The following is a 20,880-nucleotide window of genomic DNA, read 5'->3' on the forward strand; positions in this document are numbered from 1 at the left end:
GTCATTCATTCACTCATTCATTCATTCATTTATCTATCCAATTAGATATGCATAATTTGAAGGACTACTAATATTTTATTTCTACATTGGAAATTGCTACTCTTTTTTTTAAACACGTGATGTTTTCCTCATTAGATTCAATTAGAAGCATGAGATACATATTATCTTGCCCACTATGAACAAACTACTAATACTGTTAAAATTACCATACTACCCAAGGTAATCTATAGATTCAGTACAATTCCTATCAAAATACCAATGGCATTTTTCACAGAACTAGAAAAAATAATCTCAAAATTTGTATGGAAACCCAAAAGAGGCTGAACAGCCTAAAAAAATTGGAGAAAGAAGAACAGAGCTTGAGGAATCACTCTCCTTGACTTCAGACTATTATAAAAGCTACAGCAATCAAAAAACAGACACATAGATAAATGGAACAGAATAGAGAGCCCAGAAATAAACTCAAACACTTACGGTCAATTAACCTATGACAAAGGAAGCAAGAATATACAATGGAGAAAAGACAGTCTCTTCAATAAGTGGTGCTGGGAAAACTGGACAGCTACATATAAAAGAACGAGATTAGAACATTCTCTAATATCATATACAAAAATAAACTCAAAATGGATTAAAGACCTAAATGTAAGACCATAAAACTCCTAGAGGAAAACATAGGCAGAATACGCTTTCACAGAAATCATAGCAATATATTTTTTTTGGATCTGTCTCCTAAAGCAAAGGAAATAAAAGCAAAAGGGACCTAATTAAACTTAAAAACTTTTGCAAAGCAAAGGAAACCATTGACAAAATGAAAAGACAACTAACTGAATGGGAAGAAAATATTTGCAAATGATATGACCAATAAGGAGTTAATATCCAACATATATAAATAGTTCATACAACTCAACATCAGAAAACCAAATAACCTGATTAAAAAATGGACAGAAGAACTGAATAGACATTTTTCCAAAGAGGACATGCAGATGGCCAACAAACACATGCAAAGATGATCAACATCGCTAATCATCAGAGAAATACAAATGAAAACCACAATGAGATATCACCTCACACCGGTCAGAATGGCTATCATCAGAAAGAACACAAATAACAAATGTTGGCAAGGATGTGGAGAAAAGGGGACTCGCACACACTGTTGGTGGGAATGTAAATTAGTGCACCCAATGTGGAAAACAGCATGAAGGTTTCTCAAAAAATTAAAAATACAACTACCATATGACCCAGCAATTTCACTCTTGGGTACACATCCAAAAAAAACCAAAAACACTAATTTGAAAAGATATAGGCACCCCAATGTTCACAGCAGCATTATTTACAGCTGCCAAGATACAGAAGCAATCTAAGGGTCCATCAACAGACGAATGGATAAAGAAGATGTAGGGTGTGTGTGTGTGTGTGTGTGTGTGTGTGTGTGTACAATGGAATACTACTGAGCCATAGAAAAGAGTAAAGTTTTGTCATTTGCAGCAACATGGATGGACTTGGAGGGCATTATGCTAGGTGAAATAAGACAGACAGAGAAAGGCAAATATTGTATGATATCACTTATATGAAAAAGCTAAAAAAATACAACAAGCTAGTGAATATAACAAAAAAGAAGCAGACTCACAGATACAGAGAACAAACTAGTACTTACCAGTGGAGAGAGGGAAGGGGGGCAATTTAGAGGTAGGGGATTAAGAGGTACAGACTATTATGTACAAAATAAGCTACAATGATATATTGTATAACATAGGGAATATAGTCAACCTTTTATAATAACTATAAATAGAGTATAACCTTTAAAAATTGTGAATCACTATACTGTACACCTGTAACATATAATATTGCACAAAAAATAAACTCTCTTATATAAATAACCACTTTAACATCTATAGAACTCTTAAAGAATTCATCTTTAGAAAAAATGTGTCCAGCGCTCATCTAGGGATTATGGATAAGACAGAACCATTGGAACAATATTTTGAAGTGACTGGAACAGAAGCTGCTAAGCAGGCATTTAGCAAATTTGTTGAATGAAGAGAAGACATTTGAAATTGTTATAAGCAAATGAATGGGTGTTCAGAGTTCTTTGTGAAGCATGCTCCTTGAGGGACCAAGAGATAGGATTCATGCAGGTCCCTCAGGGGTTTCCAATGCTTCTACTGTAGTATATTACTCCCCCTTTCTTCTCTGATTTATTTATTTATTAATTGATTCATTCAGCCAGTATTACTTAATAGCTCTTCTCTGCCATGCTGTGTACTAGGCATTTGTGATTTAGGTTTGGGGTAGAAGGCCTTATGTTTCAGTATAAGTTCACTATGCTTTATCACACCTTAGTCTTTTAAGTCATGAACAGTAGAAAAGTGTAGCAGTGTGGTGGTACAGAGAGAGCATAGATTTTAGAGCCACATCATGGCCCTTCCATATAGTAGTTCTGTGGCTTATACAAACCACTTAAGAAATAGCCATGATGTCTATAAAATTTATAATCTAGAACCTGGCATGTAAGACCTTAATACAAATACCCATAATTATTTAATAAAATGATAACCTTAGAAATATATTTTAGGTGAACATAGAAGATATTTTAAATTATTTGAAGATTTTAAAAACTCTCGAGAAAAATCTGAATCATAACCTTCAATTATTTCAGAGATGAATGATAACTACAAGGAAGAAACAACTAATTATCTGAACTAATTTAGATATTCTATTATAGTTTTTAAACTATCTTTAAAACTTATAGCAAACATGAAAATGTTTGGTTTGCTTGCAATTTTCTTTTTGCCACAGAAAAAAAACACATAATAGAGACCACAAAGGCAATATATATGCAAATTTAAAATTAGCAGCCATCTTATATCCTATTATAAATGGAGTTTCAGAAAGGCTTTCCTCACAAAGATACTTATCATAGTCCAGAAACAATTAAAAATTAAGAAAAAAGGAAAGGTACCATTTACTTTTCTCCCAACCTCTGTATTCCACACCCACGCACAGATGCCAGAAAGAGCTTTAGTTTCAATACTTAGAAAAAGGATTATATTAAGAAGGATATGCTTATAATACTACATTAAAAATTATTTGGGAGTCTATCACACTAGAACCCAAAATTAGAAAGAAATTTATATATTTAGATGGGCATTCTTTGCCTGCAGAAGACTTTATGAAGTATGATCTGTATACCTGCCACGCAATCCCACCCTCATGCTCTTGAGCCCACAGAGCAAGATCATTTTATGGCGCCATGCTTTTCACAGTCTATTCTCTCTGCCTAGTATGAATCCCCCTACTCCAATTCTTTTACCCCTTGAAAACTCCCACTCATCTTTGAAAGCACAGGTTGAACAATACTTGATGAAGCCTTTCCCGAAACCCTTCAGGAAGAATTCATCATTTTATCCTCTCTATGTCTAAGGACATCTGTTCACTAGAACAATAAGTATCACTTCTATTATGTTCCCTGAGAGCAAACTGGCTCTAAATTCCAAGTGCTCGCCATTGTTCCTGGCATATACTAGGTGTTCAGTGAATATTTTTTGAATGAAGGACTTACTTTCTTGATTCCTCCTTAAAAAGTTTACAAGTATTTCTAGTTATACACATTGAGCAGCAAGCAGACATGGTACAGTATAGTTAAAAACTGACAGAATTATTATACTTTAAATCTGGTTCTTAAATAATCATGAACATTAAAAGTCACAATTTTACATTTCTGCAGCCTAGCTAAATAATTCTGCTTCTCCTCTAATTAAGCCTGGATATGGCGACCACACTGGGAAGTTTAAAAAAGTTTTCTAAAATAAAGTGTCCACATTCCAGGCAAAGAGAAGGTGCCATTCTTGGGGACATTCAAACACTTTCAGGCGCACTTGATTCACTTAACCATTTCAGTAAAAAATCAATAGTGTACACTTAATATCTGTTTTCACATTATTTAATGTAATTGTTGTGTTCAAAGGGGTTCTTTTAAAAAAATCTCATCTACCATTAACTTTGTCATGAGAGAACAAACACATACAAAGTATTAATTATCCTTCCCTGCTGTGAATGCATAATGCATTCTTATGTAAAGCTACAGTACCACAAATAGTATTATGATAATAAAAAACTAGTAATTCTATGTTGCAGACCAATGACTATGATCACATACTATAGTAAAGTTGAGAACTTAATGTGTATATCATGTAAGTTACTAGGTCAACTTGGTAAACAGACAAATTCATATGTGAGATAATATAAAAATCTATTATCCCATTAGAGTTCCTTTAAAACATTAATAATGTTTTGTTAAGTTGCAAAAAGAATTCATAATATTGAAACCCCTATAGTTTCTTAATATAATTGTTGACTTTTACTGCTAATTAACACAAGATATCTTCATAGACAACCCAAGTCAAAATAAATAAACTTATTTCACCTATTTTTTCTATAAATAGTAAAGATACATGTACTATTTATAGAACATGTACATTTTTTTCAAAGTACAAATCTGAAATATGAGTAGAATTTTCCTCAAATATCAAGACAATATATTTATTTTAATGTATATTCTTAAAAATAGCAATTTTCTATCATTTTTCCTGGGCCTGTTTTCAAATGAGAAATGACTCTCAAAGGAGAAATTGAAGTATGAATGATACACAGGACAACAGAAACCCATCAAAACTTTACTGATTAAAAAATTTTCTTATCTATTTCAGATGTGTTGTCAACAGGATTTTTCCCCTGGGAATTTATAATTCGTAAATTAGCCAAAGAAAAGAATGCTTCAAAAATTTCTTATCATGCAGTTGTTTGCTTTTGCTTCAAATAAACAAAACATCCAAAATTCATGCAGTACCAATAGGTTAAAATCTTCTAAAATCTTGCAAGTGAGGCACATACTGACATAATCTGCTATTTCCCTTCAAACAGAGACCTTTCCAAACACTGAACAAAATTTTAATTCCAGAGAATAAATGCCTTAAAAAACTATATCCAAAGCAAAAACTTTTAATTTATTGTATTTCTTGTTTCAACTAATTTTTAAAGCTCTTTAGAAAAAAAGTAGCAATGTGTATATATTAATATACACTTTAATTACTGCCTACATTTTCTAAAGAAACTGGAAACAACCAATTAATCAGTTGGTGTTTTAATGTGAGAGGGAAAATACACATATTATGATAGGGAAAAGCCATTTACTTAACCATAAAATGAGACTGCCTAGGCCAATGTTCCTTGGAACTAAGAATGCCAAGTGGTGCTATGTGTAAAGATATGTGCAAAAAATCCTTTAGTCCAGTGGAGTTTGCGAAATGTCTGTTCAAAAAAGCTAAATAGGTAGTGAAGGAATTCCCAGAGCGGTTAATATGCTAATGTCCATTCTAAATCACATCATATGTCATAACAAGCAGAATTTTCCAGACTACTTAATAATAAAGTCTTTTTTTCCCTTTTTTTTTTTGCAGAAAGAGGAGAACATTCCTGGCCATTGACTACAACTAGGTCTTGATGTACCTGTTTTTTGGTACACATACTCCTTAAGTGGCTTTGTAGCAATATTCAGGTCCCTCAAACCAAACATTTTTTGGAGCTTTAATAGAATGACTCCTTTAGCTACTTTACCTTAGTTAGAAATTTACATTTCTCTTTTACATTTGGTGTTGTTTCATTTGTTTTCTAATTTTCCACTTTCAGAGAAAGAAGTACCAACCTGAACGCTTCAAGGTACTCAGTATCTCCCATGGGGGGATCAAGGCCACCTGTCCAGGCAATATTTATATTGTATCCTTCTCCAAGGCCTGTTCCAACCTAGGAAGAGAAAAACCACACCACAGTGGGTAGAGAAGAGCACAGGGAAGAAGCAAGAAGACAGGAAAACAAACACATGTGAGCTCTTGAAATAAACATCAAACAACATGTCAAATCAGCCCAACTTTGCTTGACAACCAGTGCTCTGGGTTATGCACTTGTTCTGCACTGGTTCTTGGTCCCGTGGGACAATTCAGTAATCTCGTGTAATTTAAAACACCAGCAAAGGACAAGAAAATTAGGGGTAATCATGCAATGCAATTACCTGAAAGATACAAATAAAAGTGGGGCTCTAAAGAAATAAACCGAACCTCATTTGGGGCTCCACTGCCAGGGAAAAAGTTCCCTTCATCATAGCGATGGAGTGAAATATACAGGATGCTGGGGTCAGCATAAAAGGCCTGCTGTGTACCATTTCCATGGTGAACATCCTACAGGGGGAAAAAAAAAACCAGATGACAAATACAGTCGTGTCTCACTCTGTGTGGAGACAACTTTTCTAATTTCTAGTTCCCTGTCTTTCTACCCCACCCTCCTTCTCATTTGCTGTCTTGTATGTCCCTCTTTCTTTCTCCTGTTCAGCTTGCTTCCACACCACCCCCTTTACTTCCTGAACTTTCAGGCAAATTACCCTTTAATGCACTCATTTTTTAAACTGGCTTCTAAAAATCAGGAAACCACAGCAAACATGCCCTGGAGACTCCAGATGAGCAGTCATTGAGAAAGCCCAGTCCTTTGGTACAATTAGATATTTATACACCGGCCCTTTGTACTCTTTGCTTCAGTGATGGAATCTCACATCCTGTTTTATGGAGGAATTTTATGACTTATTAACTGCCAACAGTTCATAACCCCTTAGGCTTAATTAACTAGCCTCATTGGCCTCTGAAGAAAGACTAATGTTTAAACTACAAACTAGTATTTTGCAGAAGGATCTATGGCTTACAGAGCATTTTCGCAATTCTTGACGGAACACTAAACATACGTGTATGCATTGATTTGCCAAGTCCCACCATTAAGGTCAAAGGCTTTGCAACCAGCTGAGTAAATTGGCTTTCTTGAAGCGTTCAATTCAGTTAGCAGTCCCTCAGCAGTTAGAATGACTTCAAAAGAGATGCCAGATGCAAAAAGGACTTCATACTTAATTTTGGTAAAATCGTGAAGGCAAGAGTCGAAGACACAGGAGCGTGAGCTCATTAGCTATTAAATCATTTGGGCCAAAGCAGAAAGATGGCATGGGCCTTTATGCAATCTTGTCCAATCTGCCTAATTTTAATATTGTATTATGGCTCTCTTCCCAGCCTCCTTCTTCCTATTTTTTCTTTCTGCACACCACTCCCCCTTCCCACAGGAAAAATAAAGGGCCTGTTTCATTAAAATGAAAGAAAAAAAATTCTTAGGACATTTGTATTTGATAATGATTCAAGACTTAATAGTTCTTTTTTTCTAATTGTTTTATGATATAAATATGCTGGAAATGATAAAAGATATAGGAAAAATAAAACCAATAGCATTTTTAAAAACGTCCTTAATAAAAGACCCCAACTGTCAAGAGTCTCAGTTAATATGGTTCCTAATAGCTTCTGAACAAGATAAAATAAATGACTCATAAAAGTGAATATAACCTGTCTGTCATACAGAGTGAAGTAAGTCAGAAAGAGAAAGCCAAATACCGTATGCTAACACATATATATGGAATTTAAGAAAAAAAAAGTCATGAAGAACCTAGGGGTAAAACAGGAATAAAGACACAGACCTACTTGAGAATGGACTTGAGGATATGGGGAGGGGGAAGGGTAAGCTGTGACAAAGCGAGAGAGAGGCGTGGACATATATACACTACCAAACATAAGGGTAGATAGATAGTGGGAAGCAGCCGCATAGCACAGGGAGATGAGCTCGGTGCTTTGTGACCGCCTGGAGGGGTGGGATAGGGAGGGTGGGAGGGAGGGAGACGCAAGAGGGAAGGGATATGGGAACAGATGTATACGTATGACTGATTCACTTTGTTATAAAGCAGAAACTAATAAAAAAATTAAAAAAATACAAAAAGTGAATAACCTATATATTTGTATTTAATATAGTATTACTGCTACATGTGTAACATTTATAGTTTCAGGTTCTGTTATAAAAAAGTATTGGTCACTTGTAACTACTTATTTACACTGTACTTTATATCAGTAAGAATCACACTATTTTCAACAATGATTCCTACAATTTTTGAGTCAGGTACCATATTAAATATCTTGCATAGATTATTTAACATTTATATGAGGTATATGATATTATCACTGATTTAAAAGGTAAGTAGACTGAGACTTGGAGAGCTTCAGTTATTTTTCAAGACAGGGTCTTGAATCCACTTCTCACTCCAAAGGCCAAACTCATAACCATTATGCTGTTAACTTACACTTACATTCGTATCTCTTTGATCTTCTTAGCAAATCTATGAAGTGAGACTGGTGGTCATTATTGTTCCTTATTGAGGTTTATATAACTTGTCTCCACTTCAACCTCCAGCCCAGAACTCCCTCACTAGACACCACCCAAACCTCCTTTTGGTGGGTTCTAAAAGCAGTGAGCTTGCTATCCACAGTGTAGACATACACTTATCTTCCCCCCTTTTATATAGTACACATATCCAAAATCAGTTAAGGAATCATAAAATATTTGGAAAGAAAGGCATCTTTCCAGAAACTTGTCCTGACTAAAGGCATACACACACATCAGGAAAAAAAATAGCTTACTGAAAAATATATATATTAATTCCTGGATTTCTGAACGTTCAAAGGAAAGGAAGGAGGAAATAGCAAAACTTGTCCTTTATGAGAACAAAAATGATACCATTTAACCCACAATGTCTTGAATTTGCTACTGGATACCTAGAGAATGGACAAACAAAATATTTTGAAAAATAATAGTGATAGAATATTTGCATTGCTACTACAGGATAGAATTTTTAGTCAGCGTTGTAAGAAAAATTTTGCTCTGGGCCTAGATACATCCACAGTTTGAAAACCAGAAAAATATTGCCTTGATGTTGTAAAGGTTTATCTAAGAAGGTCAAATAAAAGATAATTTGTCTTAGATATAAAATAATGTGTTCTTCAAAAATGTGTTGGGTGCTTATTGTTGCACAAATTTCAGAATAAGAAATATACTCTTGCCCACAGCACAATAAGGTTTCAACAGACATTATTCATTAAAATTCACAAACCCATTCTAAAATACTTGGATAATTCTTGATTCCATATTTATATTCACAAAGCATTTAGAGATAAAGGTAAGTCCAAATGTGCCTTTTGTTTGGGGCAACAACTTATAATCTTGAGAGTATTTTGCCAGTTTCTCTGAAAATATAAATACAAAATACTTCCTGGTCAGATATGATCTGAGGATTTTTTCTCCATAGCAACAAATATATACTAGATCAATATAAGACAATTATTGGTGATTATGAGGACTTACTATAGTAAGGAAATGAACCAAATCATGAACAGCCTCAAAATAGATCTTGTATCTAAGATTTGCTGGGAAATACTGAAAAATCATTTCGCTATTTTACTGATTAAAGATATACTGTGAAAATTTATTCTATACAAGGATTTAGAGCCAACATGTTTTCACTACAATGTTAAAATAGCTCTGAATAAATTATATATTCTATCAACTAATGTTATCACTTATAATTATTTAGTACGGGCACTTGCGACAATCCTTTGGTCAAGTCTGGTGCTTGACCAAAAATGGAACTGCCTAAGATCTATGGACATTTGAAGTGTCTTTTTTTTTTTTTAATGAAAATAGCCTAAAACATATTATTTTCGACTGAAAGTCACATTACATAAAAGCTACCTAAGTCATTCAGGTAAATCCTACTTCTAGGACAGGTTCACGCCCTGAACACAATGGCCAGTCTCTTGCAAGCTGAAAAGCAAGTGCACCTGCTCTCTCTCCTCACCAATCTGCATATCTTTGGAATCTTCCCCAGAAGGAGAACTGGAATGAATAAGCTCCACAGATCAACTAGAATCATTCCTGCCTAAAATACTCAACGCCTCTGATATTTGGCTGTGGCTTCAAATAGGGGGTGAATTAGAGCTCTGTTATTAGGCATCTAAAAAATGTGGAATCTAGCTGCTGAAACAATGGAGTAGCTCTGCCTTCTGTTGGCCTAGGAATTGATGGAGCTGGTTCATACCATTTAGCTAAAGTTAGTGACTTTGTATATGCAGGAATGAAGTTCTTCTGCCACTGAAGAACCTTCACTTTTCCTCTGCTAACTTGCAGAACAGACCTGTCAGCCAGGGAGAACGGATGTCTCAGCGCCACGTGGCACTTTAAAACTTCCTTCTCGGCAGCTGGAAGAAACAGGGGAATTTCCTCAAAGTATCCCTGCAGCTGCAGAATTTGGAAGACTTGAAAGTAAGAATATGCGGGCTGGTGGTGATCTCAGAGGCAACCCTTTGGACAGAACTTCATATGTTTAGAGACTATAAAACAAAAACTTCTCTTTTACTATAGCCTGTTGGGAAATCAGTATCCTTTACGTGGGATAATGGAGCAAATTCATAATCAAAGGCCAGTAAGCTTACAGGACACTCCTTATAGCTACCAAGCAACTTAATTTATAAATCATATCAAATTACATCCAACAAACTTTTATTCTTATATTCATGTACAAAAACAAAACCTTACACACAAATCCTCTGAGGTACAAAATATTCATCTATCACAAGCCAGGCATTTTAGCCTTCAAGTCTCTTGTACAATTCATTGCTTTAGAGTTTGGATGTCACAAATGTGCTTTCAAAGAGCCTCTTAACAGTTATTATCTTCATAGTAGAGGAGATTCCTCAGAAAGTAATACTAAAAAATTCTTAAGGATAGGGTGACAGTTTAACAATCTCCTTCCTGAATAATTGTGACAAATTTAGAAAGCATAGAAAAATTTTCCCACAATCCTTGGTCTTCGTCTGCTATCCTTTCTTCAAGTTTTTCACTTATCTTTCGAGCAAAACTTAAGAGTTCTAGAAACATATTAAATATTTTTTAAATTTACCATCTTATAAATCATGCAAGCCAATGATTATTATTTAAAACATCATTTTGTATATACATGGGAAAATAGGTACTGATGTCCTCATTTTTGTAAAATTTTAAGACCTTGCTGCTGTAGTATATCTAGGCCTTCAACACATTTCTTTAATGTTGAACTATGACCTATACTGAAACTTAAGCATGTTTGGAAAATACATGGGAAATTGGGTTTCAATACTCTCAGCACCAAAGAACTTGCAGAAAGGCTACACTACAGGATGTGGAAAATAACCATTCCTACCAAACAGTACAAATGGTTATCAGTCTTTCATTCCTTTTATCTTCATTTTAACTTGACTAAGTATTTCTTCACATGGCTTGGTTTGTGCTCTCTCAACCCTTTGGTGTGCCTGCTTAACTGAATCAGAGGGCGGGACAGGGAGACCACGACTTCCCAATAAGATTTAATTATGAGTGCAGATACGAACAAGATTTAGACTATTAAGCCTTGCACTTCAAAAAAAACTTTTAACATATTTTGCCTTTAAATCTTTTATCACCTGCAAAAATTAATTAAGTGCAGATGTAGCAGGTTAGCTTTGGATGCCAGGGTTCATTTCCTGTCTATGCTTTGTCAGACAACCTATTACACCTCCTCGTGAACTGGAGGCAAACTGAAAACGGGGCTCATAAATCACCAGTCAGCTCTCTTTCGCCCTTTCCTGGGTTGGTCCTTTTGTATGGGGCAGATCTCCAGCTCATTATTCACAAATATACTATAGACAACCTGCCAAGTGTCATCTGCATTTAAACAAACCATTTGTTAAACAAATTATAACTCCATTGTGTAAGAATGCATCATGTTAAAATGCAAGACTAATCTAATGCCTCTGACTTTTAATCACTCAGGGTTCCTGCCGGGAGTCATCCCAAACTGGCATACATGATCTGAGATCTTTTCAGAAAAAATGACATGCTGACTTGTTTTAATAATACCACTGTTGCACAACAAGCAACATGATTGCTAACCAGGGGAAGTGGCCAATTGGTTACCAAAGCAACAGCATTCTTTCCAGCACATCTGACTATTTAAAGTCTATATTCTGCAGGGAAAAGTAAATTCAGGTTCTGTTGGGTTATTTTAACTGTGGAAGTATCAATTCATTTAAGCATCATAAAAGTTGCCCTGATCTTCGCCTTCTTCTCATTAAATTGCAGTTAACACCATGAAAGTGAAACGTGAATGTTTATGGTTTCAGAACTGCAATCCTGAATTTAATGAGTTTCCACATTCAAAGGAAACACACCCTTCAGTTGTTTGCAAGTGCGAAAAGCAAGGCAACCTAACACAGAAATACAAATTCACTCCCTTTTATCTAGAGTCACTGAAAATGCAGCTCTGGCCAGGAATACATACCAGATCTACAATCAATATCTTGCTTATATTTAGTTGGTCTCTCAAGTATTTGGCGGTAATTGCAACTGAATTAAAAAAGCAGAACCCCCTGCGGAATAGAGAAGAACAGAGAAATAAGAAAGCAAATCAGCCAGGAAAACCATTATAAATAATGTTCAGAGCATTTTTTAAAATGCTATATGATCTCTGAAGCCATAAATCTGCTTCTGGGAGTACCTCGCAAGATTTCTCAGTCCATCTGCTAACAATTAGAGGCTTCAGAGACATGCACAGGGCAGGTGACCGCCAGGAACCGTGGCGCTTGGAGATGGGCAACAGTCCCTGGTACTTACATGGCTGTGGATTCTTCAGCGTGATGGCCTGGGGGCCTCACAACAGCAAACCCATTCTGTAAGAACAAGACAGATTTTCATTGATCAGATAGGAGAGGATTGCTTGGATCTCCATGTACTACAGAGCATCAGGCACACACAAAAAGACTGAAATCTGTAAGAGGCTTCAGAGCTTGTTTTCTTGCCCCCATTACCGTTTCACAAAATGAACAGAAACAATACATATGATCACATTTTCTCAGATCATGTCTCAAAAAGAAGGCTCCCACAGAGCCAGGGGAAGAACGGGGATTTGGGAGTTGTACCTAGCTGGCAAATGTGTACATCAGCTGTTATACTAGCATGATTCATTTTCAAGAACAACTTCTTATTTTATGACACCAGCATCCTAGAGAGGGAGAACAAATTCACTCTTGGTGCAGGTTTGGGTCAAAGTTCGGAAAGACCACGGAGGATCCAAAGTGAAAATTCTTTAGCTGGATTTCCTCAATGATTATTTCCACTCCAACGTCAGCAAAATGATAAATTTACACTCACACACTCACATACACACAAAAGAAACCCCAGAAAGGTGAAAAAGAGAACAATGGAAAGCCCATATTTCTTCCAGTCTATAAATTTAGCTTGGATGACTGCCAAGACTTGCAACTTTATTGGATTCCCTAAGTCAATTTCTAGCCCACGTTCTGGAATTTTATAAAGAATTCCAGGGCTGAGTAGCAATCAGATCTATCCATGATCAAGGAATGCCTTAACCTCCAGATTAGTTGGAATGCATCACGGAAAGCTGAAGTAACTCCAGCATGAAGGCAGGGAACTATAAATCCTTGCAAAGCCAGCATGCTCAGAAAAGCTGGGTTGCTTGATGTGAAAAAAGAAATCATTTATCAGATGGCTCACACCACCTTTCACTTAACTATGATACAAGTAACATGCTCATGACAGAATGTTTCTTTAATATACAATCCTAAAACTTTTGAAATAATTTTAATATACCCCAGGGATATTTTTTCCCAGATCTTACTACAAGCATAAAGATAGTCTCAAGAAAAATAACCTATTCCCAACGGCTGTAAATATACATAAATTTTTTTAGAACATAATGGTAATTAACACATGAGTTAATTTGCTATATATTTTCATGGGCATATACATAATGATAATCCCAGAAGCAAATTAGAAGTCAGTAACACAATACCAATTACAAATCTAGAAATAATGATAAACATATTCCCTATTCTTGTTCTTAAGCAAGTTACTATCTCTGTGGCTATAAAAGATTAATATAAAAGAAACTATTAATGAACAACACAAGACAGTAGAGAGTGCAATTTTAAGACTGGAGTGAAACTCTAGAGTGCTACATGACTTCTGAGAATGAAGAATTCTGTAAAGATTAGATATGTGCGATATGTTTTACTGCGAAAACAGTAGTTAGGGTGAAAATAACAACCAATATAATACAAGGCAAGATAATTAGCATGTAACAAAATTTTACGATTAGATTAACAATACTAATGATCTTTTATAATTCAATTAAAAATACTATGCTTTGTGTGTTAAAGGGCATGACTAGACAATACAAGGAAGAAAACATCCAGTAATCAATAACTATAAGAAAAAATATTCACCTTAATTAGTAATCAAATACAAGCAGATGAAAATCCCAATGGGAAGCCATTTTTCCACTTAGGAAATTAAAACTTTAAAAAATACTCCATGCTGACAATGGAGGGGTGCCTATATACTGATAAATGATGTCTGCAGGAGGATAATTTATTATAGTCTTTCTGGAAAATAATCTACCTCTATACATTTAGAGCCTTTATAAAACATTTACCCTTTGAACTAGTTAACTACTTAAAGGATTTCTGCTCTAAAGGTGTTATTAATTGTATAGACAAGTATTTATGTAAAAGATAATGTTTTATTTACAATAGGAAAAATGGGAATTATCTAAGTTGGTTAATATTAGGAGAATGGTTAAATGAAATATGGTACATCTATACCACAGAATATTAGAGAGCCATTAAAATTTTGTTATAAATATTTAGTGGAACTGTAAAGACTTAGCAATTTACAAGTACTAGTGTTGAAAATAATACATACAGCATGATATATCTGAGTGATAGTATTATGTGGATTATATTTAATTTATAATTTCAAGTATTTTCCAAATGGTTTTACAACAAACGTCAATTATTTCAGAGTGAAAAAATACTATAAAACAAAGAGAAAGTTGAGAGGTAAATTTTAAAGGGTCTTACAAGAAGAGTTGTGTTCATAAAGGTGAAAAAGGACTTAAATAGTATTCTGGGCAGGGGGAAAAGCATAAACATGGCTCAGAGAAAAAGGATTTTAGAAAGTATTATGTACAGAAAATGAACCTGAATAGAGTTCATGTTAAGGAAAAAAAATGGAAGTGAAATCGCACAGGTAACTAGCTAGATTATAGAAGACAAAAAGCCAAATAGAATTTAATTCCATCTTCTTTTCTCTTATGGCCAAATTCCTTGAACAAAAGGTCTGCCTTTCACTTTACAGTTTTCTTCAGTTACCTCTACCATTTTGCTTAACTACTTGATTTTAGATCGAAAATTATCTTCTTGACAATAATAAATATTTTCTTAGTTATCATGATCCACCCAAACTTTCCAATGTGTTCTCAGGAATGGCAAACTCCCCTACATTTTCCAAGTCTTCTCTGAGGGGTCCCTGCCTTTCCTTAGTTGAAACCTGGCAAGGCTGCTTCTCCCATAATATGCTCAGGTGGTTGCTATTTCCTCTCTCACATCTCACCAACCTGCCTGCAGCAGAAGATGGAGCTTGTGTTCTCCTTTCTCATGGCTGCTTTGAGACTATGAAGCCCACTGCACCAACCCTCCACAACACTTTCTTGTAAAAAAGGATTAGATCACCCAGAAAGAGAGAAGATAGAACACAATTAAGATGACTGAGTCCTGGGGTAGTCCAGCTCTCTTTCCCTCCTGTTGCACTAGAGGAGTTGTTAGTCCTCTTAGAATCTATCACCTGCGGTTAGGATACCATCCCCTCCTACTTTTCCACTATCATTTATGTTTTCCTCACTAACATATTAAATTCATATTAAAATTCCCAATTATATACATTCCATCAAGATTTAAATAGGCTCAAGTTCCTGCCATCTTGAAAATAAAATTATATATATGTTAACTAAGACAATACAAATATACACACCCACACTATATACATACATACATATATATATATATATATATATATATATATATATATATATATCCATCCTTACTTTGATTGACCCTTCTAACCGCCACATGTCTTTTCTTCCCCTTTAAAAATCTTGAAAACGTGGGCTTCCCTGGTGGCGCGGTGGTTGAGAGTCCACCTGCCAATGCAGGGGACGTGGGTTCGTGCCCCGGTCCGGGAAGATCCCATATGCCGCGGAGCGGCTGGGCCCGTGAGCCATGGCCGCTGAGCCTGCGCGTCAGAAGCCCGTGCTCCGCAATGGGAGAGGCCACAACAGTGAGAGGCCCACGTAAAAAAAAAAAAAAAAAAAAAAAAAAAACTTGAAAACGTGGTCTAACGTGCTTTCTCTTTTTGCCTTTTCCTCATCTCTGCCTCAGTCACCTATCTCTAACTTATCTTCCACCTCCATTAGTCCATTAGTCCATTAATGAAGCTTTTACTAAGGTCACCAATAGGCTCCATGTCATTAAATCTAATGAGATTTTTATGCTCTCAGGCTACTTGGTCTCATTAGCTTTCAACACTACCGGCTACACCTTCCTTTTTAAAAGATTCTCTTCCCTTGGCTTCTGTGACTTCATACTCTCCTGGTTTCTTTATCTCTCTTTCAACTTCCTAATCAGTCTCCCTTAAGGCTCATACTCCTCAATCTGCTCATTAAATACTGAAGTTACTCAAGGCCCAGTCTTAGGCTTCTCCTCTCCTCTTTCTATACTTACTTCATAGGCAATGGCACAACTGTCACAGAATTCAATTACCACCCATCATCAGATACTTCTCAGATTTTTATTTCCAGGATGAACCCTGCTCTGAGCACCAGAATACCAGCCCACTTCCTTGGTATCTTCGCTGGGATATCCCAAGGTCACTTCAAATTCAGAATATCCAAGATCAAACTCCTGATCTTCTTGCAGCCTTCCCTAACTTACCAATGATACCATGATTCAACCAGTAGCTCAAGTCAGGGACCAGTGAGTTATCCTTAATGGCTCCCTCTCCCTATTGTTCTTCTATCTCATTTTAATTCATGACCAATTCCTGTTGATTTTGCTTTTAAATATCACTCAAATCTATGTATTTATATCTATATCCATTCTTTGAATATTTTGCCTTTGGAATTTCTGCCTTTGTCTCCATCACTCAGTTAATTTCTTAGCAATTTCAATAACCACACAGAATATCTATTCAGTATCTTGATTTCTTAGTTCTCTGACTCTTTGCCTTCCATAAATCTGTCTTCTATTTACAGCCATACTCCTAGACCTTGCCATTACCAATAAATAACGACATCTCCTCCAAAATCTCAATGTCAAATATCCTACTCTCCTACTCTTCTATTTTCCAGTTGAGGCTTCAGCAGCACTGGGACTGCCAATCCTTTGACGTTACTTAACTTAAAAAAAAAAATTTTTTTTTGATGTGGACCATTTTTAAAGTCTTTATTGAATTTGTTACAAGATTGCTTCTGTTTTCTGTTTTGGTTTTCTGGCCACGAGGCATGTGGGATCTTAGCTCCCTGACCAGGGATTGAACCCGCACCTCCTGCATTGGAAGGTGAAGTCTTAAGCACTGGACTGCCAGGGAAGTCCTGACCTTACTTAACTTTTGATGTACATCATTCAATCCCCAACACTATGTTCCCTTCCCTCCTTATCTGACTTAGACTTCAGAGTCCATTATTATATTTACTTCCTTGCATATATTTTTAGACAACTTGTCCTTCTCTCCCTCCAACATACTCCCCTGGTGTGTTGGTCTGCTAGGCTCCCAAAATAAAATGCCACAGGCTGGGTGCCTTAAACAACATAAGTTTATTTCTCTTAGTTCTAGGGGCTGGAAGTTGAGATTAAGGTTTGGCAGGGTTCGGTTTCTGTTGAGAGCTTTCTTCCTGGCTTGCAGATCCATCTCCTTTGTCCCTGGAGTCCTCACTCAAGGTCATTCACTGAGTGCATGTATACAAGCACAGAGAGAACTATGGTGTCTCTTCCACTTCTTATAAGAACACCAACCCTATTGCATTAAGGTCCCACACTCATGAAATCATGCAACCTTTATCATTCCCTCACAGACCCTTTCTCTAAATTTGGTCACACGGGGAGTTAGGGCTTCAACATATAAATCTTGGGGGACACAGATATTCATTCCACAACATACTTTTAGTCACTTTGTCCTTTTCTTCCTTCAACATACTCCCCTGGTAAAACTGTAACTCTGATTAAACACAACTTGCATCTGCTCTGTTCCTGCACCTAAGCATATATAAAACCCACACGCCTGGTCTTCCTTTAAATTCATGATTAGAAACCTCAGTAGGCTCTTCATGATGCCTAGCAATCATACTATATTCCTTAGTCGATTAACTCTCCGAGCCTTTCGTATGGTATTTCTACCCTCTTCTCCTTCAAATCTCCACTAACCCCTACTCACCCTTTACCCTTTGTGATGACTTTGCTTCTTATTTCACTTATAAAATGGAAGCAAGTAGAATAAAATTTCCTCATGCTTCCATAATAAACTCTACCCATTTACTAGTCCCCAATAAGATCTAAGGGCAATTAATTTCCCTGTGCTGCTTCTCTTACCTATTCAAGGACATAGTACCTATAGTTTCCCCTTCTCTCTACAATATCATTAAGTATTTCATCTGTTAATTATTGCCACCACAATAAAAAACATTTACTTTTCCTCTTAATATATACAAAAACAAAATGACAAATAAGAGTATTATATTATAATGCTATAATGTAATACATAACACAAAAACAATATAATGCAAATAATAATATGATAAATAATAAACTCCAATATTTGATATTCATTTAATCCAAAAATATCTGAGGGCAGATAATATTATTATTCCTATATCACAACTGAGGAAACGAAGGCACAGAAAGATTAAAGAACTTGCTTTAGATTCATGTCTAGCAAGTGACAGCTGGGATTCCATCTCACACACTCTGACACCTAAGCACAAGCATTTAAGACCAACCACATTGCACAAATGATCTAGCCTCTGCCCACCTTTTTTTTTTTTTTTTTGCATTTTAAAAATTTATTTATTTTTTAACATCTTTATTGGAGTATAATTGCGTTACAATGTTGTGTTAGTTTCTGCTGTACAACAAAGTGAATCAGCTATATGTATACACATATCCCCATATCGCCTCCCTCTTATGTCTCCACCAACCCTCCCTATTGAACCTCTCTAGGTGGTCACAAAGCACCGAGCTGATCTCCCTGTGCTATGCAGCTGCTTCCCACTAGCTATCTGTTTTACATTTGGTAGTGTATATATGTCAATGCTACTCTTTCACTTCTTCCCAGTTTACACCGCCCCCTCCCCGTGTCCTCAAGTCCATTCTCTACATCTGTGTCTTTACTTCTGTCCTGCCCTTAGGTTCATCAGAAGCAGTTTTTTTTTTTTTTTTTTTTTTAGATTCCATACATAAGAGTTAGCATACGGTATTTGTTTTTCTCTTTCTGACTTACATCACTCTGTATGACACACTCGAGGTCCATCAACCTCACTACAAATAACTCAATTCCGTTTCCTTTTATGGCTGAGTAACATTCCACTGTATATATGTGCCACATCTTCTTTATCCATTCATGTGTCCATGGACACCTAGGTTGCTTCCATGTCCTGGCTATTGTAAATAGGGCTGCAAAGAACATTGTGGTACATGACTATTTTGAATTATGGTTTTCTCAGGGTATATACCCATCAGTGGGATTGCTGAGTCATATGGTAGGTCTATTTTTAGGTTTTTAAGGAACCTCCACACTGTTCTTCATAGTGACTGTATCAATTTACATTCCCACCAACAGTGCAAGAGGGTTCCCTTTTCTCCAACCCACTCCAGCATTTATTGCTTGTAGATTTTTTTGATGATGGTCATTCTGACCAGTGTGAGGTGGTACCTCATTGTACTCTTGATTTGTATTTCTCTAATGATTAGTGATGTTGAGCATCCTTTCATGTGTTTCTTGGCAATCTGTATATTTTCTTTCAAGAAAGGTCAATTTAGATCTTCTGCCCATTTTTTGATTTGGTTGTTTTTTTGATATTGAGCTGCATGAACTGTTTATATACTTTGCAGATTAATCATTTGTCAGTTGCTTCATTTGCAAATCTTTTCTCCCATTCTGAAGGTTGTCTTTTTGTCTTGTTTATGGTTTCCTTTGCTGTGCAAAAGCTTTGAAGTTTCATTAGGTCCCATTTGTTTATTTTTGTTTTTATTTCCATTTCTCTAGGAGGTAGGTCAAAAAGGATCTTGCTGTGATTTATGTCAAACAGTGTTCTGCCTATGTTTTCCTCTAAGAGTTTTAGAGTGGCCTTACATTTAGGTCTTTATACATTTTGAGTTTATTTTTGTGTATGGTGTTCTAATTTCATCCTTTTACATGAACCTGTCCAGTTTTCCCGGCACCACTTATTGAAGAGGCTGTCTTTTCTCTGTTGTACATTCTTGTCTCCTTTAACAAAGATAAGGTGATCACAGGTGCGTTGGTTTATCTCTGGGCTTTCCATCCTATCCCATTGATCTATATTTCTGTTTTTGTGCCAGTACCATACTGTCTTGATTACTGTAGTTTTGTAGTACAGTCTGAAATCAGAGAGCTTGTTTCCTCCAGCTCTGTTTTTCTTTCTCAAGATTGCTTTGGCTATTCGGGGTCTTTTGTGTTTCCATACAAAAATTGTGGAATTTTTTCTAGTTCTGTGGAAAATGCCATTGGTAGTTTGATAGGGATTGCATTGAATCTGTAGATTGCTTTGGGTAATATAGTCATTTTCACAATGTAGATTCTTCCAATCCAAGAACATGGTAAATCTCTCCATCTGTTTGTATCATGTTTAATTTCTGTCATCAGTGCCTTACAGTTTTCTGCATATACGTCTTCTGTCTCCTTAGACAGGTTTATTCCTAGGTATTCTTTTTGTTGCAATGGTAAATGGGACTGTTTCCTTCTCTTTCAGATTTTTCATCATTAGTGTACAGGAATGAAAGAAATTTCTGTGTATTTATTTTCTATCCTGCTACTCTA

General features: G+C 35.9%; 1 protein-coding gene across 4 annotated transcripts in view; it reads right to left on the minus strand.

Moving 5' to 3' along the window:
- Positions 1–20,880, minus strand: part of HDAC9 (histone deacetylase 9) — a gene marked incomplete at its 3' end in the record, with an annotated part of 568,944 nt that overhangs the window by 193,311 nt on the left and 354,753 nt on the right. For all 4 annotated transcript variants that reach the window (XM_079710903.1, XM_079710910.1, XM_079710909.1 and 1 more), the window contains 4 exons: positions 12,589–12,644; positions 12,257–12,344; positions 6,111–6,230; positions 5,702–5,799 (listed from right to left, as the gene is read on the minus strand). In XM_079710903.1, coding sequence (XP_079567029.1) covers positions 5,702–5,799; positions 6,111–6,230; positions 12,257–12,344; positions 12,589–12,644 — 362 coding nt within the window. The remainder of the gene's footprint in view (positions 1–5,701; positions 5,800–6,110; positions 6,231–12,256; positions 12,345–12,588; positions 12,645–20,880) is intronic.

The sequence above is a fragment of the Hyperoodon ampullatus genome (genome assembly GCF_949752795.1).
Source record: "Hyperoodon ampullatus genome assembly, chromosome: 9".
In the NCBI taxonomy this organism is placed as follows: Eukaryota; Metazoa; Chordata; class Mammalia; order Artiodactyla; family Ziphiidae; genus Hyperoodon; species Hyperoodon ampullatus.